At 40.7% G+C, this 27,098-nt stretch overlaps 1 protein-coding gene across 1 annotated transcript in view; it reads right to left on the bottom strand.

Moving 5' to 3' along the window:
* The window catches only part of pcxb (pyruvate carboxylase b), a 294,075-nt gene that overhangs the window by 32,811 nt on the left and 234,166 nt on the right, over nucleotides 1-27,098 (bottom strand). The window contains exons 17-20 of the mRNA XM_020610143.1: nucleotides 12,285-12,441; nucleotides 7,797-8,037; nucleotides 6,278-6,445; nucleotides 5,460-5,541 (exon numbers count right to left, since the gene is read on the bottom strand). Coding sequence (XP_020465799.1) covers nucleotides 5,460-5,541; nucleotides 6,278-6,445; nucleotides 7,797-8,037; nucleotides 12,285-12,441 — 648 coding nt within the window. The remainder of the gene's footprint in view (nucleotides 1-5,459; nucleotides 5,542-6,277; nucleotides 6,446-7,796; nucleotides 8,038-12,284; nucleotides 12,442-27,098) is intronic.

Below are 27,098 nucleotides of genomic sequence, written 5' to 3'. Positions count from 1 at the left end.
ATATAATCTCACTTGATGACAACTCTTAAAAGTTGCATTAGGTCAAGAAAATTTGGGACTTAAAAATGGGTTACTAAGCAGAAAAGCTAGAACAAGCCTGAACTGCTGTGTACAGTAGTTCAAGTGCTCTATTAGCCTTTCATTGAGCTCGTTCCAGTCTGGATTTTTATGTTGCCTTTGCCACATCACAGCAGCTCATTAACTCGCTTGGATATTTTGTGATCCTTTAAAAAAACATCTGTTGCTTTTATTCACAGCATTCTGCTGCAGCTGGTTAAGGTGTTCTACAGCTGATTACGCTGAGAAAAAAAAAATCTGCTTTAATGCCATGGCAGAGATGGTTGTACAGCTTTTGGCTAATGATGAGAAAACCAGCCATGTTAATGAGACAAACATACCTCGTTACATCCATAACAACTGAGTGACAAGCTTGCAGACTTATGATTCAAAGCGATGATGTGCCCCAAGAAGTATTTGAGTGCTTCCATAGTGATCGAGAAATTGAGCTACAGGTACCATGAGATTAATCTGAAATTAACTTGTATGTTCACTAACTGGGCAAAGATGAGCACAGTGTTAAAATGTTTATTAAAAACTGTTTTTTAGGGTGGATTTTTCCTTTAGTTACATAAAAATCTACAGACACACTTATTCATCTATCCAATGGCTGTTGAGATGCTTCAGTCTGAATCGAAGTGGTCAACCCACCGACAGAACATTCATCCCTGGAGCGGTGTCACTACTACAGCTCCAATGGTAAGGTCAGTGTCCTAAACCAAAGTGCATTGCACTGTAAATCGGGGTATGAACCCAATCTTTTGCTGTTTTTTTTTGCAGAGGCAGCTGTTCCAACAGCTGAACTTCAGCATCTGCCAAGAAACTACACGCTCGTAGTCTCCTACAGTGAAGTTTAATTAGCCAAACAAACACACCTGTGTGAGCGGGGAAGTGTTGTGAAAGCTGAACTGACTAACTTAAATGATCAAAAAAGAGTGATGACAATAAGAAAGCTGGCAAGAAATCACTTTATTCTCCAAGAAGCCGTTTCCAGCCGCCTGGCCTTCATCAGTATCACAGTCGCACTCAGTACCACTGTTTAATCCATGACTACTGAACCGGGTGCAGGCTAATTAACTCAAGAGGTTTCACCTGTGTGCAATGTTTAAAGCAGCATTGTTTCTTTCTGGGCCGCTGGCTATGCCCTAATGGATGCATACCAAAGACATGCATGCACGCACGCATTCACATCCACGGATCAGCAATTTACTGTAGATGCTTGTCAGTGGCAAAGTGCCATTAGCTGCCATATCTCATTAGCTGCACAAACACACCAAAGCAGGAGACACATTTACATTCAAGCAGTTGTAAACATTCTGTACAACAACACAGATACAGTACACAGCGTGGTAAACAGACAACACACAGCTTGTAGTTGATAAGAAGATGAGAAGGATGAGATGAGACATGAGAAGAAAACTTGAACTCAGAGAGATGAAGACCAGGAGAGATGGGGGGGTAAATAGGAAGCTACATGTGTCTGTTCACCTGCCCCTCTGTCTGGATTCAGTGGATCGACAAAATATACTTGTAGCACTACCTGAACACATTCCTAGGTGAGTTTGGCTGCTACATCATGAACAGCTGCATTGTTGTGGCAGCTGAAAATCAAACCAATGCATCATACATGAGAAATGCAGTAAATGCTGTCAACAAGGATCACTTTAATGTGCAATCATTCAGGGGGTGTGCATGCAAGATGTGGCTGGCTGAATAAATAAACTGACAGCTTAAAGATAAATGAATTAACCAGTGAAACTATGCTTCTGTTATCTCTTAGGACAAAGAGATATTGTGGGAGATACTGATAGAGTGGAAGCGAAGGAACAATGAGAGAGGGAGTCTGAAGGAGTGAAATAGGCAAGTAAAATGCTGTTAATTGCTTTGTCATTGAGTGAGAGGGAGGAAAGAGGAGGAGGAGATACAATATGAAAGAACCCAGGGTGATAGGAAAAGGTTTGAGAGCAGAGAGGGAGACAGAGGAGGCAGAGGACACTGCACAGCACTGATTACTGCTTTGTAACAGAGTTGGGAGGAGGAGGAGGGAGTGAAAAAAGCCATAAACAGACTAAGGTCAGGAAACTATGGAGGGATCCAAGGCACTGGTCTGCTTGATTATAAAAGTGGCGAGATAGGCAAATGGAGAGAGAAAGAGGGAGAGGCGGAGATGAAAAGAAGAGATGAGCACAAGGTGACGGGTATAAAAGAATTGGAAATTGAGAAGGAGTTTGTCTGCATGTTTATGCATAATGCATGTAACAGGGTCACATTGAGATAGAATACAAGTATGCACACGTGTGTGTGATTATGTGTGGTAGACACCCTGCATCCCAATCTCAGTCTCAAGTAAAGCAAATTGAAATTCCAGAAATAAACTTGAACTTGACTTGCCTTGAAAACCTCTCACTTGAGTAATGACCTTGTTTCCCTCTCCTCCTCTTCTTTTGTTTTGGTATTATATGCTCACAAATTGATATTCTGTTACTAAACTGGACTGCATCTAAATGATAGTTGTGTTTCTCCCACTTCGATGCTGTAATATGTAATGCCTCCCACATTGCCCACAGCAATATTTACCAGATCCTCAAACTGGACGTGAACCTGTTGCATTCAACTGTTGGTTAAATAGCTAGAGAGAGCAGCAAAAAAGCAAAAGGTTTTCTTTTGAAAGTCCAAGTCACACATTACACTCAAAACACAGCATGTCTTAATGGCTCTGCTGTTGTGTTGCTTTATGGACTATTACAGAAATTGCCTCCTCTTCTATGACAGATTTCTCCCTGTATGACTGTTAAGTGTTGCTGCAGAAACAATGAGCCTACAAGTAGGAAAAAAAAAGCCTGTTCACATTGCAGGACACCCAGGGAGACTAACACCAGCAAGAACTGATGTTTATTGTCATCCCCTGCCTTACAATGCCGGTATAGCTGCTCTGGAAATAATGTGACATCAAGTTGTCTGTTTGGCCACTCATCCATGGTTAGATACAGCAAAACACAACAGCACTGAACCAGAGATGCAGGGAGCACTGCTTTATTTACTAGCTGAAAATCAAGTTTTTGCTGACCTCTGGTTTAACTTCTTAACTTGGAGTGATGCAGAAGTGTACTTCATGGTGTGTCACCACAGACTGTATATAAAAGATGGACAACGAGTCACCACTTCCCTCTACTAAGTAAAAGTGAAGCCAAAACATCATAAATATGGCGGCTGCTATCTTGGCATTTTGCAACCAGATTCTGCACAGTACTGACCAGAGGTTGAATGACGAATCAGACAGCCAATCAAAGCTGTCAAATCACCTAAATACACCCCTTATAAATCATCAAATAACTCGTTAAAGACAAACTGATCAGAAAAATGACCACTTGTACACACATCAGTGTGATAATACCTATCAAAAACTACAGAGGTGATCTCTGGGAAATTGTGACTGATTTCTACTTTGACTTTTTAGTTTGTCTCATGTCCCATCCAACATGGAGTAGGTGGGCTTTATGACCTATATTGCAACCAGCCAGGAGGTGGCGATCGACCCACAGTGGCTTCACTTCTGACACCTGTCAGGCTGTAAATACAGTCAATGTGCGTCACACTATGACACCACTGTTGGGTGTAATTACAGGTGTGATAACCACCCCTCTCAACACAACAAGAGAGTCAAGTGAAACCCTACTTTTCAGCCTGGTATTACGTTACTCTTTAAGCAGTTTAAATGTTTTAAGGTGGAACCTTTCTCCAAGATGCACACAGGCATGCACTGTATGATCTATTTATGCAACAGTACAATTAGCAGATAGCAGTACAGGTAACTGTACATGCGAGCTTGTTAGCACAAAGTATGCTCAAGTCTGCAGAGGTTAGACACTTGTAAACAAGAGTGATTGTGTTTGACAGGATCCACAGAAACCACTCCTGACCAGGCAACACGGCTTCTACTGACAATCAAACATACAAAAGCAATGTGAGCATTTGTTTCACTACAGACTAATCCCTCTGCGCCACAGTATATTAGCATCAGGGCTAACACTGTGGCGTATCAGAGTGGTCAAACAGTTATTGGCATGCATTAGTGCGGGTTTTACTGTGAGACACAGGCTTATCCAAAACTGAGCTGATGGGAAATAATGTCTCCCTTAGAAACTATCTGTCCATACATTATGAGAGGATAATGGAGTGCACCGAGCGGTCCATTAAAAACATCTGCATTTAGACACTATACAGTATTAAGAAGCTGCTTATAATGGTATTCTGAACTACAGCAGACGTTACGTGAGCTGTGCAGTGTGAACAGGGTAAACAAAACCTCTTCTGAGTAATGGAAATGAGCAATCAGATACAGCTAATAGAGCTGAGTCGGATTTCCATTTGCTTTGCTGAACACAACTAAGTAAACTCAACATCGCCTTTCCTTTAAGCCAGTTTCATGTTCTTGCAGTCTTTTACAGCAGTTTTACAACTTGCTGCTTTAATATATTTTCCACCCCTTGCTGTGGGAGGCAGAGGTCACTGCATCAGGTCAGAGGAGGGAGGGGCTCCAGCTTCTTCACAGCCCATGAAAATTACACTGAACAGAACACAGTGGATAACAACAAACCCAAAGGGGAATGAATACATTAGAAATCCTTTTCTCCACTTATCTCCTCCTAAAAAGACACAGAAAAGCAGCAGTGGTGCAACGTGTAAAGGAGCTGGCTTGTGACTGAAGGATCTGATACAAGCTGGCAGGACATGGGTTGAGACAGCAAATGAATAACCAGCAATCGTGTCAAGGATGCCCTGGGGAGAAGCCTTTAACCCCATAATATTCCAGCAAAAGCTGCTCACTGGTACTGTGATACGCTGTGATAAAAATAAGGCCACCTTAATTATGGCTTCAACCAAAATGTTATACACTGTAAAAGCAGATAGGTATATTAGTATCACAAAACCTATCACTCATTCTACATTTTGTTTCAATAAGCATCTGTTTTCACCACACTGGTCTGTTTCTTTTGGTCAGTTTCCTTCTCTTTTCCACCTTCCTCTCATAAGTGTTTGTGTATGTTATCACTGACATGAATACTTCAGATCGTAACCAGTGATACGTTCTGTCATTTACTGAGTCATTGAATTTTCCCCACTCATGTAAAGTGGAAGACTCTCAAGACGACACTCAATGTCTGGATAAACTGAGCTGTCTAATATCTACATACAGTAGTGCAACATGATAACCTGTTTATGATTGACTTTAGTTGATCAAAGCTTTTGAGTATAGTGGTAACTATTTAGTAGTGTTCCTATGTCCATCTTCCACCAAATGCACACAATACAATCCTACACTCAGTGAAATCTTGTGGTACTTTGGAAAGTGTCTTGGGTGCCACTGGTGATGCTGACAGAGCAGTGAGCATGTCACTAACCGGTGTCCAGCTTGGTTCGCTTGGCGCAGGCCACGATGGCTCCCATGCTGGGCTGTGAAGTCATCCCGGCCATCGAGTCAACCTAGAGGGAGACAATCAGTATGACTATTGTTTGAGTAAAAGCCTAAACCTGTGTTATGTGGGTTCATATCTTAGTGGATTGATTTTATATACATGGAGGGAAAGGTATGTTGTACTCTTTAGCAGGTCTGTTTGCATATTACTCCAAAATGAATACCTTATATATTATATAACGATTAATGGGAAGAAGACAAAAACAGCAACATCCCATCAAAAGGACCTGAATTTTTACCCCCAAAACTTTCCCTTACATGTTAAGTGTATTTGAGCACGATTCATCTTGTTTTTTACCAAGTATGTTATTACTTGGCAGAGAAAAGACAAAGTTAAACTATGCAAACTGATAGAAGTGAAACAAACAGATGGTTTTGGGGGTGTGGCTGGTCCACGATGGGCAGTCAGATGTTTGTCTCATAAAGTGTTACAATGAAGTGACAGCAGAAAAACCCATAACTGCAAACAGCAGCCAGCTGTTTTAATCAAACAGCCCATGCTGGCAGCATTTGTCAGTGAACGCAGTAAGGGAAATGGTCCTGGGCTTTAACAATTGTTCCATTGTTTCACTGACATTTCACAAAGCAAACTGCTGAGGCTGTTAGAAAATGAATGTTTGTTAGACACACACAGTGAAAGAGAAACAGGTCAAGACAGAGACTGGACCTTATCAAGACATCCGATGTCCAATGTCTCCCTTACCAGTGAGAGACATCTGTAGGACAAACACGACGAATACTCACAGCCACGTCGACGACGTCAGCTCCAGCTGCTGCAGAGGCCAGCATGGCGGCCACTCCGGCTCCAGCTGTGTCGTGTGTGTGCACATGGATGGGTACATCTGGGAAACGGTCTCTCAGAGCACTGACCAGAAGCTTGCTGGCCTCTGGCTTCAGCAGACCTGCCATATCCTGGTGAGACAGGAGGGTGAGCATGACACATGAGGGGGGACAAGATGCTACAAATATCCGCTGGTCATTCCTGTAGATGATACAAGAGTGTATCTTATTCTCGACCCTTGTTTTCAGTGGCTTTGTGGAACAGAAATTACATTTTGGATATGGAGCTCTGCACCAAGTTAAACAAGATTAATTTCAACCACCTGTCTTAGCCATCATTAGAGAATGTGCACACAACACTGGCCTGAGGCTGCCAATAAAAAGCTGGAACTTGAAAGTGATAAATTAAACATCCTAATACCGACAAAAGTGAAGTTCCACAGTCTTGTGAGGATGATTATAATGTACACATTTTTACTGATATTAACAGAAATGCCCACACAGAGTGTAGATGCTCATTTCTGCTCCCTTTGATGATCACTGCACACCATGAAATTATAATGCATGCTCATTTCCCTCCTTTAAAAGTTAACCTCATTAGCTGTGCACGCCTTTTATGAGTTTGCCATTGCTGCACATGACGCTTCACATTGCAGTACAGTGAGAGTTTATCATTTCATGTTGAAAAATATTCTGTCATGCTTGAATAAAGAAATGAATTCAATGTGAGCTTTATCACTCTATTAATTTAGATAAGCTGCTCAAGTACACAAGTTATTTCAACTAGAGCAAATAAAAAAAGCTATTTTCAGCAGTTTATGTGTGAATGTTTATATTAATCAAAATGCTATTCAAAAAAGGCATGCACTGTGTGTGTTGGGTGTGTTAGGGTCCACTAACATGCTGCCATTTCAACAGCAGCAGCAGTGCCAAACTTGACACGAGTAACAGAAATAGAGCAGGGTTTAAGAAGCGGACAAACGTACCCACAACAACTTGCTTACATGATTATATAGCGGTAATCTGATCAAGATTTCCATTAGTCAACTCATGTCTTACCTGTCAAAGGAGTTTCACCTTATTTTAAACTCAGTGAATGTAGGAAAATGGTAGTTAGTGCAGGCTCTTATTATAATGACACAAATGTTTGTGTGTACAAAAGTGTGTACACAAGATTGAGCTAACAAGAACTCACAAAGACTCTTTTCAGCTGGTTTTATGATATTTTGGTGACAGATGGGCAGTGATTTCCACACAGAAGCAAAGAGCAAGCGCCAGACACTTTAAATTATCGCAAGGAAGGAAAAGGGCAGCTTGTTAAATAACTAATAGCATGATTTTCCCCACTCAGCGACACACCCGCTGAGAAAACAACTCTGGTAATTGGAGTCTCCAATTACCAATAACTAAGAAAAGTAGCAGTAAACAGCTCTTAAAGCAAACAACACCAGATCTGATCTTTATCTCACTTTTATTATCTCACCTTGATACATAAGATGTGGGTTCCGGCTTTGACAAGCTCATCTGCCAGTTTCACATAGTAGTCCAGGGAGTACTTCTGCCTCATTGGGTCAGACACATCACCCGTATATGAGATGGCGGCCTCCACTACGCCACCTGCAGCCCCAGCAGCCTCCATGCCCAGCAGCATGTTGGGCACATAGTTCAGGGAATCGAACACACGGAAGATGTCCATGCCGTTTTCCTTGGCCACCTCGCAGAACCTGGAGAAGAGTGGAAAGAGAAGAAAAGCACAGTTGTGTACAAACATTAAGCCAGAGTAGAATCAGAGAAAGAAAGAAGTTAGGGAGGCTGTGAAGACCGACTGCACAGTGGAATCTGTCCCACTCTCAGTTTTAAGCACCCTTCACCTTTTGCACACTTGTGTTGTACATTATTTTTTGCTCATCAGTCCACACTCAAACTCAAAGACAGAAGTAAAATGCTTCTAGAAATGTGTGCAAATGCTTATTTTAATTATTCTTGAGGTGTGTCTGGAACTTGACTGGAGTCAACCTGTGGCAAACTGAACTTAGTGGACATAGTTAAGGCACACACCTGTGTACATAAGGACACCCTGTATGCCAGGCCAACAACTGAGCCATGATGTCCAAGGAACTTTAGATCTCTGTGATACATTTCTGTGGAGGTATCAATCAGGGCAAGGGTATAAAACAATTTCTAAAGCTTTGAGGGTTCCCAGGAGAACAGTGTCCTCAGTCACTGAAATGGGAGAAGTCTGGAATCATTAGGACTCTTCCTAGAACTGGATACACAGCCAAACCGAGTAACACGATGAGAAGGCCTTTAGTCAGGAAGGTGACCAAGAACCCAATGATCACTTGAGCAGAGCTCCACATGTCCTCTGCAGAGACATGCGAACCAGCAGGGAGGACAGCCATCTCAGAGGTTCTAGACTGGAGACACTTTAATAAAAGGCATATGGTGGCCTGCTTGGAGTTTAACAAGCAGCATTAAAGGACTCAGAGCATGAGGAAAATGATGAGACAAAATCAGAACTCTAAGCACTGTCTGATGAACACTGCTGATAGTCTGGATATCATCATCCCTACGATGAAGCATGGTGGTGGGCAGCATGATGCTATGGGAGTTTCTCAGCAGCATGGACAGGGAGACTGGTCGGAGTTGAGGGAAGATGAATGCAGCCAAAATACAAAGAGGTCCTTAAAGAAAACTGGCTCCAAAACTGGCAACAGTTCACTCTTCAGCACGACAGTGACCTGAGTAACCTGAAGCAAACAGCCAAAGCAACACTGGAGCGGCTTCAGGACCAGTCTGACTGTCCTTGAGTGGCTCAGCCAAAGCCCAGACTTAAGCCCACAGAACATCCGTGGAGAGACCTGAAGGTGGCAGTTCACAGATTCTTCATCTCTTTCCAATCTGACAGAGCTTGAGAGGATCTGCCAGGAAGAATGGAGTAAACTGCCCAAATCCAGGTGTGCACAGCTTGTAGAGACCAAGAAGACTGAAGCTGCAACTGCTGCCAATGAGGATTCTACAAAGTACTGAACTGCAAAGTATCCATCTCCAAATCACCACTCATAAATATCACTGTACCTCCATAAATACAATATTGTTGCTATTTCCATCACAAGTGAGCTTACACAGCCTGCAGGAGCCCACAGTAACTGGACACTCAGCTCATTATCCAAGCTGCTAGTGGTAAATCCCTCCTGTTATTGCCTTGGCCCTGGTATTGTAATCAGGTTCTTCATAATTGGGTAAGTGTTTACTGTAGCTGTATTAGTATGAATGCAGTATTTACACAGAGCTTTTGCTTTGGCAAATAAACAGATACACTTAATGTTGTGCCATGAGAGGATTAGCAGTCCACTGTCTGATAGCCCAGCATTTATTTAGCACTACAATGCACACAAGTGGTCTTGTGGATGTCAAAGCACTGTACTTGTCCTACATACTCTGTATCTGACTGAAATACACAAAGCTGACCTGATCATTATTCACACAAATGATAGTTTTTCAAATGAAATACTTTTCCTTCGTAAAGTGACAGGTAGATGTGCACGAATCAACCCTCCAGGTGTTTTAGATTTTTACAACTCTCTTGTTGTAGAGCGTACTGTGACCCTGTGAAAGGCACTTTAAATCAATTAAATAAAATGAAATTACACTTGATTTGATGCGGTTAATGAAGACACTTAGGCCACTTGGCCGCGAGCTGCCGCACCGAAAGTGCTAAGGGCAAGAGAGTGAATGAGTGAAGGGAAGTTGGAGGAAGCTGGGCAAACGGATAAAAAAAACATCAATCACAATCATTTGATGGCACTCCCTCCATGGAACAGAGAATGAGAAACAGGAGAGGGAGATGAAGAGCAGTCAGGAGAGGAGGAGGGTGTTAAAATAGGGGAAATAAGTAGATAATGCAGAGAGATGAAAGGAGATGTAAAAATAAAGGGAAGTATAAGGGAAGGGATAAATAATGACAAAATGATAGAGCGGGAGGAGATGGTCACCAAGAAAAACTGGGAGGATTGGTGAGGTGTGTGTGCGTGAGAAAGAGATTCAATGAGAAGCAGGAAGGAGGTGACAGCTGCATTACTCATAAAGCCACTTCTAATTTATTGGAGGTGTATGTGACGGTGTGTGTGTCCTTGTAGGTGTTTGTGTGTAGAACCGACTGCAGGTGTGCACGCTTGAGTACACGTGAGTGATTCACATCACTGAAGAAGCTTGTGGATCAATCTGGAAAAGTTTCTGAAGCACATGTACGCATGTGTGTAGGCACAGGAGTATTTATGGCTCTGAATACATCACCGGCATACATCTGTTTCAGTAATGTGCCCGTGAAATGTGTGGTGCTCAGTGAGTGTGGTAAGAGACAACGGGAATGCATCAACAAACCTGACCTGATTAAATGTGTGTGTCAGTGGTGTGGTTTGTGGGGAGCTACTGTACAATTTATCAGTTTGGATATATTTAGAAAGAAGGAAGCCATGTCTGAAGGCTTCATACTACACGGTGTTTTACAGAATGTAGGTACAATATTCTAATGTATTTGTTATAATCATGCTGAAAATAAACAATAATAAATAAATATAGGTGTCCAAAAAAAAGCCATCTCAAAGTATTGCAACGGGGAGCATAAAGTCGCAACTGAGAAGCCCCATCTGCTGAAGGAGATCACAAGTTGTGGGGTGTTTTAGAAAGAGCAAATTGAACCTTGTGCTCATTCATCTATAAAAAATGCTCTGAATGAAAAAAGGCAGCAGAGTGCCTAAAACCCGGAACTGAGTCAGCATTTCTGCACGTCCGGTTCCCTGGCCCAGAAGTCGATGGGTTGTTTTGAGTGGGTTTTTGGTTAGAAGCCTTAAATTAGGTCTGTGGTTAACACAGTTTTATCCTACGGCATAAAATATGTCAGTAAATACCCGACTCATGAATCTTAATGTGTTTATGTGCCTTAAAAAAGGAAGTTGCTAACAAGCGGCTAACACAGTGACTCATCGAATCACTAGCCTGCTTTTACAGCCTCATTATATTTAAACTCGCACACTTGCGTATTTATTCTAAATAAATGACCCAGCCATGATCACTGGCTAGATCAGATCCCGCTAAGAGGAAAGGATCTGAGGTAAGCCAGCTCAATTATTTTACAAGTTTGAAGCTGTGGTGGTGACGAAGTCATGTGACCTTGGTGTAGTTTGTTTATAGCCTAATAAAAGCTTTTTAACTTTGTCTTTAGTGTTCACTTGTGAAGGTGATGTTGCTGAAAACACATGTTAACTGTTTCTCAAAGAACTTATTCTCCACTATAATACAAAAGATTAAAAAATACAAATTAAACAATACAAATATTGTTGATAAACAAAATATATCATTAAAAAAGCATCAACTTCATAAGACTATCTTTGGTTTCAGGTTACTTTTGATTCCAAGTAAGTTTAGTCTTGAAAATCTTCTATTGTTGCTGCATTGTTTACATTGTTTGTATTACTTTTGTTTATTCAAGGACTTAAAGAAACTGTCATCACGTTAAATGCCTGATTCTGTTCAAAACACAGACAATAACTGATGGTCACCCGTGTTCTTCTCATAGAAATGACATCTCTAAAAAATATGACAATGACAGACTGAGGAGGCAGCAGCTGATTTCAAGAAAATTGTATTTGGAGAAAAATGAATGTATTCGGCACAGTGCAATAGCTACAGTCAACAGGACAAAGTTCTTCCAGTGTTTTCAAGCGGATGCCTGAACTCTACACACTAATAGTCTGTGGTGTTCAAGGCATACATTAAAAGTGTAGAATAAAAATAAAATTAAGCTTGTGTGTATGCGTTCATATTTACAACCTGTGTCAGCTGATTAAAGTCCAAAAAAACTACAGAAGATAGTAAATGAAAACCAAAAGAATGTGTGCATGTTCGCAGTAAGTGTTAACTTATGACCAAAGTAAATGGAAGGAGGAGTTTGTGTGAAAGACTGACTTACTTAAAAACAGCATTGTCAGGGTAGTTGGTGTATCCCACAGCGTTGGCCCCTCTCAGCAGCATCTGGAAAGGGATGTTTGGGATCAAAGCTCTCAGCTCCTGAAGTCTCTTCCATGGGCACTCCGACAGGAAGCGCATGGCCACGTCAAAAGTAGCACCTACACACACACACAGATTCAGATGGCACCTCAAATCTCATCCATCATCCCAACACTGCTCTCAGTTCTATAGTTAAAAACTATTTCAAACTTATCACGACACATACAGATGGCACACAACACACACCGAAGCTCAAACTAAATATCTGATGATTGCACACTCATTGTTCATTCTAACACTTTTATCATTTCATCTTAGTCGCTTTAAAATTTGAGAAATGTTTCAGTTGAAGAGGTGGGGAAAAATAGGGATAGCAATCTCTCATTTCCCTTTCTGGGGGAGGAGATTAGTGAATCTCATACCCATTTATCATATCAGCCAGAAATATTGAAACCTCCAGTGTTTTCTGCTGACCCAACACTGTCATAATTAATTTCATTTTCTGACACGGAGAGAAAAGTAACACACATGCTTGTTCCTTACTCTGGAAGAAGAAGCTGGGATGAACTGGAAAACAATCCCCTTTATCAGTCTCCCATCACCCTCTTTGTCTTCCTTCCCTTGGATTCTATTTTTACCTATGTCAGCATCTCTTAAACTACTGGTTTAGAGTGGAAATAACGGCATGCAATCATATCTGACGTTCACCGCATTAATATTGATGTTTCATTTCAAAACATGAAACTGAGTGAGGAATTCATCTGGGACAGCAGAATTAATTTCATAATTTGATAATGTGAATAAAGACAGACAGCTGGTCCCACACGCAGGACGTTCGGCGCAGGTACCGTCTGGGCAGCCTCTCTCTGGAAAGAAAGGCAGCGCCCCTCTGTCATAAAGATGAGCTCAGATAAATCAGATGTAAGGATGGGAACAAGTCTTTGACTCAGTTCCTATGACAACCAGCAATGTATTGAATGCAAACACCCCATGTAACGTTTAAAGTCAAAGCTTTCCTTTAAAAAATCTAAAATAAAAAAATCTTTTACTGTATGTGGGAATAAACTGTCAAACAGTTTTTGTGGTAATATATTGGCCTGTAACATCTTCTGTTGGGTAAGATTACATTTTACACAAAACTCAATAATAAAACGGTTTAGATAGTGTAGTGTCATACTGGCAAACTCTTCACTCCAAATTACCCCTGGTGGGAAAATAAAGTTCTATAAAATAAACTTCTATCTCCTGCCCTTGAGCCAATAAAGGAAAGTCAATGATGAATAAAAATGATGAATCTCTATAACTTGAATTGTTGTACAGTAGATACAGTTGCTGTGCATAAACACACACACCCCTCAGCTTTCTATGTAAAGTGTACAATTATAATGCTCATGCAGCTATTTGGTCAGATTCATGTTTATGTCACCTGTTATTCCAGATTATTGTTATGGATTGGTTAACCTGCCTTTCATGCTTGTACTTCCTGTACCAAGAAACCCCTCATATTCCTTAATGGATGCCTGGGTGTAAGAAACTGTACAAATTGTAGCTCCTCCATGGTTGACTGTTTGAAATGACTACTAACAACCGGGAAAACATTTCTTATAACCTTTGCTAGGTGGCAGGTGGGGATAATTTACAGACCAGACTTTGGAAACACAGGGAATGTATGTTCCATGGCGTTGGGAAGAATGCTATTATCAGGAAGGGACGCAATCGTCACAGGGCTTCACAGGCTCTTCAGTGATTCATTCTGCCTGTGAGCAGCTGGAACATGTGGAATCATTATTCTCTATCCAAGACCGCTCTGTGTAAAGACAGATTCTTGCATGGGGACAATATGTCAGGGTAACGGTGTTCAGTACTCACATGGTCATCACCGTTTAGTGATTCATTTTGGTTCTAAGTGATTTGAGCACAGCCAAGTGTAATATTCTCCATATCTAATCACTGTGTAATAAAACGCCATTGTACAGGGACCTCCTATCAGGAGAGGCATGATAGTTGTTCCTCCTGGGGTCATGTAATCATTTATGAGAAAGGTATTGTTACCAGTTGACAGTGTGTGCCAGAGTTCATCCTCTTACCATAGCATGGTAGTCATGTTTGTGTTTAACATAAATCAATATGAGGCAAGACATGGCTGGCAACTGGTAAATCTGGGAACTCTGGGTATTGAGAGCTAAGCAAATGTAGGCTATTTAACAGTGGGGATAGAAAACAAACTGATATTTATACACTGTCCTCAGAAGCACCGTAAATGTTACACCATTCTTTTGGTAAAGAGGCACTCTGACTGTTTTCTACATGGAACAACACTCATCCTGTGAAAAAAGTGGTATAATATCTTGTGTGGGTCTGTGACAGCGTTGTAGTACTTGAGTCCAGGACTTGGACACAAGTACTGAAACTCAGGACTTGTGACATGATCTGGAATTGAACATTGATGACTCGGACTCAGGCTTGAGCCTTGACTGCCTTCACACTCGGAAGCTGGAGACAAGGACTTGGAATTCTTTAGTTTATTTAAACAGGCCGTTATAATTTGGCATCAACATGGCACGTTTAGTAAGCAAGCTTTATTTAAAACAAGGATAAAGATGAAAATCTATTTTAAAAATTACAAGTACCATCTGGGGCTTGAAACTGGGTCTAACTGTTAACAATAAGTGAAAATAAACTATTTTTGTCTAAGAAAAAATGCACAGTGAATTAAGCATCATGGCAATTAACTGTTCTGTTTTCTAAATATTGTGTTGTCCCTACCCAACTACTAAGATTAATACCAATATATTAACATGCACAGAAAGACACTCATGCAAAGATATTATCTACTGCAAACTAGTTAAGTTGCAGGAAGGTGTCAGGGGGATATCTCTAAAATTTTATTCTGCCTTTAAGTGTTTAAATAATTATGAGGAAGCACTATTCTGTTTTCTGTGACTCATAATCACATCATGCAGGACCTATTGATGCCTCAAGAGGATCCACTAGCATACTGCATTTCTGTTCAGCAATTCACACGCTCTCCACCATTTTTCTTAACTGAATAAAACAAATGAATCTCAGCCCATAATATCAGGCTATTACAGAATCATTATGTCAGGAGGTTGGTTTACATCTATGATGTACTCTTGCTGCCGTATAAATGGGAGCGAGGCAAGCACATTAACTTTCTCTAACTTCTTTATGAAGACAGAAGACAGTTTAAACTTCAAGTGCTTTCACTGACATGACTCCCACTGCAGTTCAAACATTAGCACTTTATGAGAGAGTTTACAAGGAAGACACAAAGTGAGATGTATTCACTCTCGCTGTTTATCATGACTGGATTCAGTTCAGACAACAGATAATTCCACAGTGTTTACCTTTTACTACAAAAAATGCCTAAATTATGAATATTTCCCAAACTGTCTGCTCAGTTGAACATTATTCCAAAGATGTGTCAGAGTCCCTGAAAAGGAAGTGACAGCATTATTGGATCCTACTATACATTTTTTAAAAGAATATGTTCAGAGTTTCAACTTGAACCTTATTGAATGCATATGTTATATTACTGCTACTTAAACATAATTCAATCCCATCAATTTCAGTTTAGAAAATTTTACCCCACTGCTGCTGCTTCTCTCTGGCTTTTAAACTGTTCAGCGAGGCCAACGGTTCAGGCTTTCAAAATCCATGGCAAGTCTCAGTTTAGAAAACAGGAAGTTCCGAGTATATTAACATCTTTAAAGTTCACCCATAAAGTGGTCTAAAAAGACTTTGACTGTTTTGCAGCTTCCTATTCATCTCACACAGATGAAGAAATAGCAAACTTCATCAAAAGCTCAGTTTGTGTGCCTGACTGCGCTGCGAGCTTCCTCTTTCTTAAAAGAAGATTCATCAGTTTCACAGCCTCAACGATCGCTACACTGGACTGTGTGAGATGCCGCAGTAGTAGAGTCTTATCAAGCACAGCGGTCAGTGAGGTTGTATTATAAATGATGGCAAACATTTTAATAGGGTTAAGGTTTAAAAAAACTATAACTATAACTATCTTTTTAAGGTTTCGTATATTAGATAGTGAAAAGTTAACGAGCCATTTGTGTGCTTTAATCAAATCACTTGCCCCTTCCAGAGCTGGTTAATACAGGATGATTCATACAGGCACTCAACTCGTTCCTTCCTGCCCCTGTGCTCATAATGCCCTTGTCTGTCCTTCTGTGCGTTTCCTTTCTCTTGTATGTTAATCCTGTGCTTGTGTGTTTGTGTCCTTTCTCCAGGGCTTCATAGAGCAGATGTGGTTGGGTGGCTCAGGCTTGATTTGTTGGCAGTACCTGGATGTTGCTTGGATTACAGCATGCTCTTCATAAAAGTTTACAATTTAAAGTTACAGTATGTAAGAATTTTCAGTTAGTTTTTTGTTGTTGTTGTTGAAACATCCCCCAAAATGTATCTTACTAGGAAGAGTTGCTGTTAAAGGTTGCTGACCCAGACTCAAACAGCCTAACAGCAGTACAGAACTATTCCCTTCTAAAGGTTGTTGACAAGGATAACACACTCTAACAAATAAGAGAAGGCCACTGTCAAACGTCAGGGGTGGGAGCTCAATGCTGTTGATCAATATTTGAACGCGCCTCGGCTCTTCTGACATGGTCACAGGCTAGCAAGCTACTGATTTCAACGTTAGCTGAGACAGCTACATAATGAAGGTCAATAAACGAAAGCTTTGATGAGAAGGATGATAAACAATTGGATTTAGATCATAGTTATATTGGAGCAGCTTTCAGCAGGTGGAGGGCGTTGACAGAGAAGAGGGATTTACAAACGGACACTGATTTGGTCATTTCTCTGCTTGACTAGTAGGTTGTGAATTTATTATATAAAGTAGTATGATAATAATTCAAACCATTACCTTTTTGCTTGTAGCTAGAAAATGTCATTTGCACTTCCAGTGAGACTAACAGTGGCTAGCTACGGATGTAACTGTGCTGCTACTTTCAGTGATAATCAGCCCGTTACATCTGAGCAAGTTCACACACAAGCCATTGATCGGTCTGCTGCAGCCACTGAATCAATTTGTGACCGTGCATTACGCTATTTTGATGCCCAGCAGTTGATTGTGTTGTACTCTCCGCTAACTTTTTCATCTTTGCCCGGGAGTCTGGCTCTCGTCACCCCGGTGTGGTGCCTGCTACAGCTGCGGTGATATTGTTTTGCCCTGCATCTCTTGCTTCAGATGCAGCCACACTAAGTGTTCTAATCAATTTCAGATGTGTTTTCAAACAGCAGGTGTCCTATATACAGTTTGATAAAAAAACAACACTTGAGTGGCTAAGTGTTTGTGATGTGACTATGCAAAACTGCTTCACAAAACTTTTCTGTGGACATGCAGGACCCACTTTTTTTTTCTCTCCCGACGCTCACAATTTGTGTCCGCCTGTCATGTAGTGGAAGTTGCTATACAGTTGAAGAAGCAGAGCAGTCAGCTCAGTGACTCATGTTGTTTTAATGGCCACCAGCTGAAATTTGAAGTGCCCAATAACTAGGTGAATTTCACTCGTAGCTGTGGCTTGGTAACATGATGGAGCTAAGCAGGGAGATGGACGGCTGAGCGATTGATTACTGTCCCTCATATGCTAGTGCTAGCTCAATTTTGAATTCTTACTGATTGCAGCTTTAATTTTCATATTGTGACTGTTCATGTTGTAAATCTGTCAGTGTTGTAGTATTTGAATCCAGGACTCGGACTTGGATCCAACTTGAGCCTTGAATGTGACTTGACTTAGACTTGAGCACTGACTGCATTTGGACTGGGAAGATGGACACGAGGATTCAAACTTCTGAGTAGTGTGTGTGGCTTACGAGTGTATTTGTTTGGCAATTGTGTCACGCACAATAACTAAACTCCTTTAAATATGAGAGAGTTTACAAGGAAGACACAAAGTGAGATGTATTCACTCTCGCTGTTTATCATGACTGGATTCAGTTCAGACAACAGATAATTCCACAGTGTTTACCTTTTACTACAAAAAATGCCTAAATTATGAATATTTCCCAAACTGTCTGCTCAGTTGAACATTATTCCAAAGATGTGTCAGAGTCCCTGAAAAGGAAGTGACAGCATTATTGGATCCTACTATACATTTTTTAAAAGAATATGTTCAGAGTTTCAACTTGAACCTTATTGAATGCATATGTTATATTACTGCTACTTAAACATAATTCAATCCCATCAATTTCAGTTTAGAAAATTTTACCCCACTGCTGCTGCTTCTCTCTGGCTTTTAAACTGTTCAGCGAGGCCAACGGTTCAGGCTTTCAAAATCCATGGCAAGTCTCAGTTTAGAAAAGAGGAAGTTCCGAGTATATTAACATCTTTAAAGTTCACCCATAAAGTGGTCTAAAAAGACTAAGTTCACCCATAAAGTGGTCTAAAAAGGCTTTATTGACTGTTTTGCAGCTTCCTATTCATCTCACACAGATGAAGAAATAGCAAACTTCATCAAAAGCTCAGTTTGTGTGCCTGACTGCGCTGCGAGCTTCCTCTTTCTTAAAAGAAGATTCATCAGTTTCACAGCCTCAACGATCGCTACACTGGACTGTGTGAGATGCCGCAGTAGTAGAGTCTTATCAAGCACAGCGGTCAGTGAGGTTGTATTATAAATGATGGCAAACATTTTAATAGGGTTAAGGTTTAAAAAAACTATAACTATAACTATCTTTTTAAGGTTTCGTATATTAGATAGTGAAAAGTTAACGAGCCATTTGTGTGCTTTAATCAAATCACTTGCCCCTTCCAGAGCTGGTTAATACAGGATGATTCATACAGGCACTCAACTCGTTCCTTCCTGCCCCTGTGCTCATAATGCCCTTGTCTGTCCTTCTGTGCGTTTCCTTTCTCTTGTATGTTAATCCTGTGCTTGTGTGTTTGTGTCCTTTCTCCAGGGCTTCATAGAGCAGATGTGGTTGGGTGGCTCAGGCTTGATTTGTTGGCAGTACCTGGATGTTGCTTGGATTACAGCATGCTCTTCATAAAAGTTTACAATTTAAAGTTACAGTATGTAAGAATTTTCAGTTAGTTTTTTGTTGTTGTTGTTGAAACATCCCCCAAAATGTATCTTACTAGGAAGAGTTGCTGTTAAAGGTTGCTGACCCAGACTCAAACAGCCTAACAGCAGTACAGAACTATTCCCTTCTAAAGGTTGTTGACAAGGATAACACACTCTAACAAATAAGAGAAGGCCACTGTCAAACGTCAGGGGTGGGAGCTCAATGCTGTTGATCAATATTTGAACGCGCCTCGGCTCTTCTGACATGGTCACAGGCTAGCAAGCTACTGATTTCAACGTTAGCTGAGACAGCTACATAATGAAGGTCAATAAACGAAAGCTTTGATGAGAAGGATGATAAACAATTGGATTTAGATCATAGTTATATTGGAGCAGCTTTCAGCAGGTGGAGGGCGTTGACAGAGAAGAGGGATTTACAAACGGACACTGATTTGGTCATTTCTCTGCTTGACTAGTAGGTTGTGAATTTATTATATAAAGTAGTATGATAATAATTCAAACCATTACCAGTAGTATGATAATGATTCAAACCATTACCTTTTTTGCTTGTAGCTAGAAAATGTCATTTGCACTTCCAGTGAGACTAACAGTGGCTAGCTACGGATGTAACTGTGCTGCTACTTTCAGTGATAATCAGCCAGTTACATCTGAGCAAGTTCACACACAAGCCATTGATCGGTCTGCTGCAGCCACTGAATCAATTTGTGACCGTGCATTACGCTATTTTGATGCCCAGCAGTTGATTGTGTTGTACTCTCCGCTAACTTTTTCATCTTTGCCCGGGAGTCTGGCTCTCGTCACCCCGGTGTGGTGCCTGCTACAGCTGCGGTGATATTGTTTTGCCCTGCATCTCTTGCTTCAGATGCAGCCACACTAAGTGTTCTAATCAATTTCAGATGTGTTTTCAAACAGCAGGTGTCCTATATACAGTTTGATTAAAAAAAAACAACAACACTTGAGTGGCTAAGTGTTTGTGATGTAACTATGCAAAACTGCTTCACAAAACTTTTCTGTGGACATGCAGGACCCACTTTTTTTTTCTCTCCCGACGCTCACAATTTGTGTCCGCCTGTCATGTAGTGGAAGTTGCTATACAGTTGAAGAAGCAGAGCAGTCAGCTCAGTGACTCATGTTGTTTTAATGGCCACCAGCTGAAATTTGAAGTGCCCAATAACTAGGTGAATTTCACTCGTAGCTGTGGCTTGGTAACATGATGGAGCTAAGCAGGGAGATGGACGGCTGAGCGATTGATTACTGTCCCTCATATGCTAGTGCTAGCTCAATTTTGAATTCTTACTGATTGCAGCTTTAATTTTCATATTGTGACTGTTCATGTTGTAAATCTGTCAGTGTTGTAGTATTTGAATCCAGGACTCGGACTTGGATCCAACTTGAGCCTTGAATGTGACTTGACTTAGACTTGAGCACTGACTGCATTTGGACTGGGAAGATGGACACGAGGATTCAAACTTCTGAGTAGTGTGTGTGGCTTACGAGTGTATTTGTTTGGCAATTGTGTCACGCACAATAACTAAACTCCTTTAAATATGGTGAGAGCTGTGTCAATTGTGTTTAATGTTAACCTTGACTGGGATTCAGGTAACAGGGACTTGATTCAGACTCGACTATTCTTTGGTGACTCGAGAATCAATTCGGACTTGAGACTTAATGACTCGACTGCAACACTGAAATCTGTGCTCCTTTCTGTACAAACAACTTATATTATGTCTGTTCATCCTGAAAGTGGCACCCTTCTGTTGCTCTTCCTAAGAGTTCCTCCAGTTTTTATTTCTATTCAAGGGCTTTATTGGGGTGATGTTCCTTTTTTCGATTTGAGGTTCTAAATACAAAGCGTGCTGTGTATTGTAAAGATTTTAAAGCACCATGAGGCAAATTTATTTTCAGTCTCCCTTGTAAGATTTACTTTTAATGTAACCGCTGAAACCGCTAAGCTGAACTCATATCATCTTTCTCTGGTCAGTCTCATAATAACATCACAATACACTGGGAGATGGAAGTCAGGAAGCATTTAAGCCGTTTTATCGAAATATCTCCGCAGTGATTTACTTTTGCTCTAACCTTTTTATCTGTTCAAACATGAGATGAGTAGACAGTTGCTTAATGTGAGATCTGCTCAAAGTGCTCTCCCACAGTAATGAAATATATTGCTTTTTCCCCACTCACTGGTGCACCATGATCAGCTACCAGGAGGAATTTAATCTCAGAAAGGGTTTACAGCACTGAAGAGGTTTTACTGAAAAGTCTTGTTTCTTCCGCACTATGTTAAACAATCTAACGAAAAGCACAGTCACTGAAACCGAATCCCTTTTTACTTTAGGCTTTTCTTTCATTCTTATGTTTTGTTCTTATGATCTAATGAAAGCACTCCATGTAATTTAAGCAAAATCAGTCGGAGTAGTTTACTCTAATTGAGCATTAAATTAAATGGTTCAACCTCAAAAGGTTCTTTGGGCACGTCTCACAAATGTACATGTGCTAAGTGTTCGGGTGTTCAAGCAAGGGAAAAATGAAATTACCCTGTGAAACCAGTTTAGGACAAATGTACTTCAAATAGGGCTATTATCAGTGAGTGTTGATAACTGGTCTCATCACCAACTGTTCAAACAGGAGGCAGGTACTGTATTTATGTTCTCAGACCAATTTCAGAGTAATTGCATATTGTACTGGGACACTATTCGACTGTTCATGCCTCAAGAAGTTTCAATAATGCGTTATTTTCTCTATTCATTCAAGAGCAGGTGAAAGGTACAATCACTGTCTATTGAGGGAATTCAATGAAGACTGGCTTGTGAGAGAAGAGATAGAGCGATAAGATACGTTTTCAATGGCAAATTTTCACACCTCAAACAAGGCAAACAAAATAGTACAATGAATTAAACATGAAGCTGTTCTGAAGAAAAAGTAGGAGAGTACAGAAAGTGCAAGCACGGTTAGCTGAATTAATATGACAGACACCACAGGAAGGAACTTCATGCCATTCTTACACAGCATATTATAGGTCTGTCCCCTTATTTTTTTGGCATTTGCTTGCAATACTGCCTTCCTATAAAAATACCACCATAGGTCGTCTGTGTGAGCAGCTCCTTACATCCCATAGATACATATTATTGTTTGGCAACTTCTAACTGTCATAGTGTTATGACAGAAGCAAAGGGAGAAGGCTGGTGACATACAGTACATACTGTAGAGTACAAAGTAAGCATAAGGAGGAGGTTGGGGTGGACAGCTGGATTGACAAACACTGGAATTTCACAAAGTAAACTATTGTGGGTTTCCTGTATCGCCCTGATAGCCAGTTTTTTTTTTTTAACCATAAGGGTTCCAGAACCTTAACAGAGGATTGTGCCAGGTGTTTTATTCGACAGGTATTTATTTGGCAGGTAGTTTGCTAATATCGATGTGTACAATGCATACATTTACTATATTTTATAATTTATTTTATAAAAACTGTGAAACTGATTTAAACATGTTATTTAATTGGCAGAGCCAAATACGTAGTTTAGACTTGTAATTTTCAGTTTCTTTTGTTTTTCAGTAAGTTTCATTCTTGTACACTTTTTGTGCAGTTTTTATTTAGGGGGAAATAAATTTTTTTTTTTTGCTAGTTCTTTTTTTTTCCATTTTTGGCTAACTCTTCCATTTATTCACTGTAAATTTTGGCATGGCATTCTATAAAAAAAAAAAAGAAAAGAAAAAGACTAGAAAAAATAAAATTAATTTGGACTGTTGAAGTCCATCTGCAACTCCTAGTTTCAAATGTTTACTGGTTTGACCCCCAACGTCGCTGTCTGGTGTGGCAATAGTTGAACCAGATGCAGCTGCGTTATTTTGCCCTGCGGCGCTGGTGCCGACTGCGGGGATTGCAATCCCCCATAGAAATGGATGGAGATGGCTGCGTTTTTCACACCTTTGAAATTCAGTCTGAATACGGCCTCAGAGAAATGCAGTGCAGTGTTTTTTTTTTATGTTTTAGTAATACTATTGGCAGAACAATGCAGACTGTGCTGTGCATAACTTGGTTTAACAGTGAGAATGTGAGCAACATGCTACTGGGAGAATGGCAACAGGTATGAGACCTGTGCTAGTCAAAGAATTTGCCACTCAACTGAAACCAAAAGGTATAAAGATGAATATGAAGCTTGGATGATTTGAGGCCCTTGCAGAGTGTCTGATGACAAATGGGAAATTATTCCAGAGGGAGGGGGCTTTGCAGGAAAAAAGTCCTTCAGCATACAGACTACAGAAGTCTGTGGTCAGACAAGAGCTCTGCATTCTGAGAGCAGAAAGCACTGGATGGAATATAAGGTTTAAAGCTGCATTAACTAACTTCTCCCACTAATTTTTGACCATTAAGGGCAAAGTGAAAGTCAAAACAAACTCATGCAGTATGTCCTCCTCTTCTCCCTCTACTCCCCCTCGCCCCTCCTGCGCTGTCTGTGAAACTAGGTCACATGTTGTCACCACAGCCAGAGACAGTTGTGGCAGTCAGGTAGCTCAGCAACCAGCACCAGAACTAATGAATATGGAATATAGAGCCCATGGAGCCCGTGGATTTTGGTGGTATTGTAGTAGCACAATGTCAAATAAAGACATTTACATTTTAGCAATATGCATATGTATGTCTAATGTTGTTTGTAGTGGATGTATCTGCAGGAACACAAACAAATTAGAGAAAGGAAAATTTTTTTCCCAGTAATATTGATACAGTACTGTAATAATGTAAATACTGTAATAAAGTAATGTTCTCACCACTATCGCATCATGTTCAATTTTACATACACAACGATATAAGGTAACATTATGTATGTGAAACGAGAAATTTCACATTACGCTTTGATAGTTGAACAAACTCTCCACTTTTCTACTTGTGCTGATGGTGTAACTTTAACAGCTTCTCACTAAAATGCTACATGGACTGCAGTGTTATGTTCGACATGAACTGGACCCAAACCAAACAAAAATTAGCAACATTACTTCATTTGCTAACCCAGGAAAATGAGCTGGTTTCTGCTAATTGAAAAACAAAACACAAACGTCGCAGCAGGCAGTTGGGCTGGTTTCTGCTAATTGAAAAACAAAATACAAACGTCGCAGCAGGCAGTTGGAATGGCTACAAACTACAACCAGAATAATTCAATACAAGGGTACAAAACTAAAATGCTAACGTTAGCTTGATAATGATGCCGACATATACACCTTCATACTTACACATTCACCTCACCTTACTTAGTACATATACACCACAGTACATCTGCATCAAATTTTAGTCTGTTTGCTTTTAGTGCTCTCCATTTCCGACATGTCAAACTGATGTCAATCCTGGTTTTGCCACATTCTTTGTCGCACTCTTTCTGTGCTACAAAACACGGCCTCTTTGGTCTAACAGATCCGCTCCCGTCCTGCACTGTACCTGCACAGGGAGCCTCCACAGTCCATCTATGAAATGAGCCATATTGGTTTGAAAAACGTGTCTTATAACCTCGGAACAGCGGAGATGTGGAAGAAGTGCAGTGTGGATTTAGACAACACTGACCACAGAGGCCAAGAAAGAAACACAAAGCCTGAAGACAGCAGAGTTTGTCCCAATTTGTGCTAAATCTTAGTTAGTGCACCTTTAAGGGGATAAGACAAGCATGCCCCATTTAGGATTATACAGTATTGTTCAAAATAATAGCAGTACAATGTGACTAACCAGAATAATCCAGGTTTTTAGTATATTTTTTATTGCTACATGGCAAACAAGTTACCAGTAGGTGCAGTAGATTCTCAGAAAGCAAACAAGACCCAGCATTCATGATATGCACGCTCTTAAGGCTGTGCAATTGGGCAATTAGTTGAAAGGGGTGTGTTCAAAAAAATAGCAGTGTCTGCCGTTGACTGTACAAACACAAAACTATTTTGTACAAACGTTTTTGTTTCTAGGATTTAGCAATCCTGTGAATCACTAAACTAATATTTAGTTGTATGACCACAGTTTTTTATAACTGCTTCACATCTGTGTGGCATGGAGTCAACCAACTTGTGGCACCTTTCAGCTGTTATTACACTCCATGATTCTTTAACAACATTCCACAATTCATTTACATTTCTTGGTTTTGCTTCAGAAACAGCATTTTTGATATCACCCCACAAGTTCTCGATTGGATTAAGGTCCGGGGATTGGGCTGGCCACTCCATAACATTAATTTTGTTGGTTTGGAACCAAGACTTTGCTCGTTTACTAGTGTGTTTGGGGTCATTGTCTTGTTGAAACAACCATTTCAAGGGCATGTCCTCTTCAGCATAAGGCAACATGACCTCTTCAAGTATTTTGACATATGCAAACTGATCCATGATCCCTGGTATGCGATAAATAGGCCCAACACCATAGTAGGAGAAACATGCCCATATCATGATGCTTGCACCACCATGCTTCACTGTCTTCACTGTGTACTGTGGCTTGAATTCAGAGTTTGGGGGTCGTCTCACAAACTGTCTGTGGCCCTTGGACCCAAAAAGAACAATTTTACTCTCATCAGTCCACAAAATGTTCCTCCATTTCTCTTTAGGCCAGTTGATGTGTTCTTTGGCAAATTGTAACCTCTTCTGCACGTGCCTTTTTTTTAACAGAGGGACTTTGCGGGGGATTCTTGAAAATAGATTAGCTTCACACAGACGTCTTCTAACTGTCACAGTACTTACAGGTAACTCCAGACTGTCTTTGATCATCCTGGAGCTGATCATTGGCTGGGCCTTTGCCATTCTGGTTATTCTTCGATCCATTTTGATGGTTGTCTTCCGTTTTCTTCCACGTCTCTCTGGTTTTGCTCTCCATTTTAAGGCATTGGAGATCATTTTAGCTGAACAGCCTATAATTTTTTGCACCTCTTTATAGGTTTTCCCCTCTCCAATCAACTTTTTAATCAAAGTACGCTGTTCTTCTGAACAATGTCTTGAACGACCCATTTTCCTCAGGCTTTCAAATGCATGTTCAACAAGTGCTGGCTTCATCCTTAAATAGGGGCCACCTGATTCACACCTGTTATTTCACAAAATTGATGACCTCACTGATTGAATGCCACACTGCTATTTTTTTAACACACCCCTTTCAACTAATTGCCCAATTGCACAGCCTTAAGAGCGTGCATATCATGAATGCTGGGTCTTGTTTGCTTTCTGAGAATCTACTGCACCTACTGGTAACTTGTTTGCCATGTAGCAATAAAAAATATACTAAAAACCTGGATTATTCTGGTTAGTCACATTGTACTGCTATTATTGTGAGCAATACTGTAGGTTGTGCTGCTTGTTGTGTGAGTGGTGTTGTTTTACCTGGATTGTTAGTTGCACAAATCATACATGACTGACAATATTTCTGAGCATAGGTAGAGAACCCTTTTGTGAACCAGTGCTGTGTTATGATGCCTAATATTCCCCCTTTGGACACATGGTCAAGACTGTGTGCGAGTTTGGTGTAGTGATGAAAGAAGTGTTTCGGCAGGCAGGGGTTGCCGTCAGGGCCCCACCAGATGTTATCTGTAACAGCAGCTCCACAGGAGCACCATAGCTGTTTCTCTGGAGGAGTAGCAAAAGACTGTAGTGCAAGGAGAGATCTGGGTACAGACACAGGAGTACAAACAAACAAGGCATGTGTAGGTGGAGGAGAGAGTGCTGCCTCCTTTGCAGCTGCATCTGCTTGGGAGTTACCTTGAGAGACAGAATCG

This window comes from Monopterus albus, unplaced genomic scaffold (assembly GCF_001952655.1).
Source record: "Monopterus albus unplaced genomic scaffold, M_albus_1.0 scaffold104.1, whole genome shotgun sequence".
Lineage (NCBI taxonomy): Eukaryota > Metazoa > Chordata > Actinopteri > Synbranchiformes > Synbranchidae > Monopterus > Monopterus albus.
The sequence above is the reverse complement of the archived record's forward strand: the minus strand, read 5'-3'. Positions and strand labels throughout refer to the sequence as shown.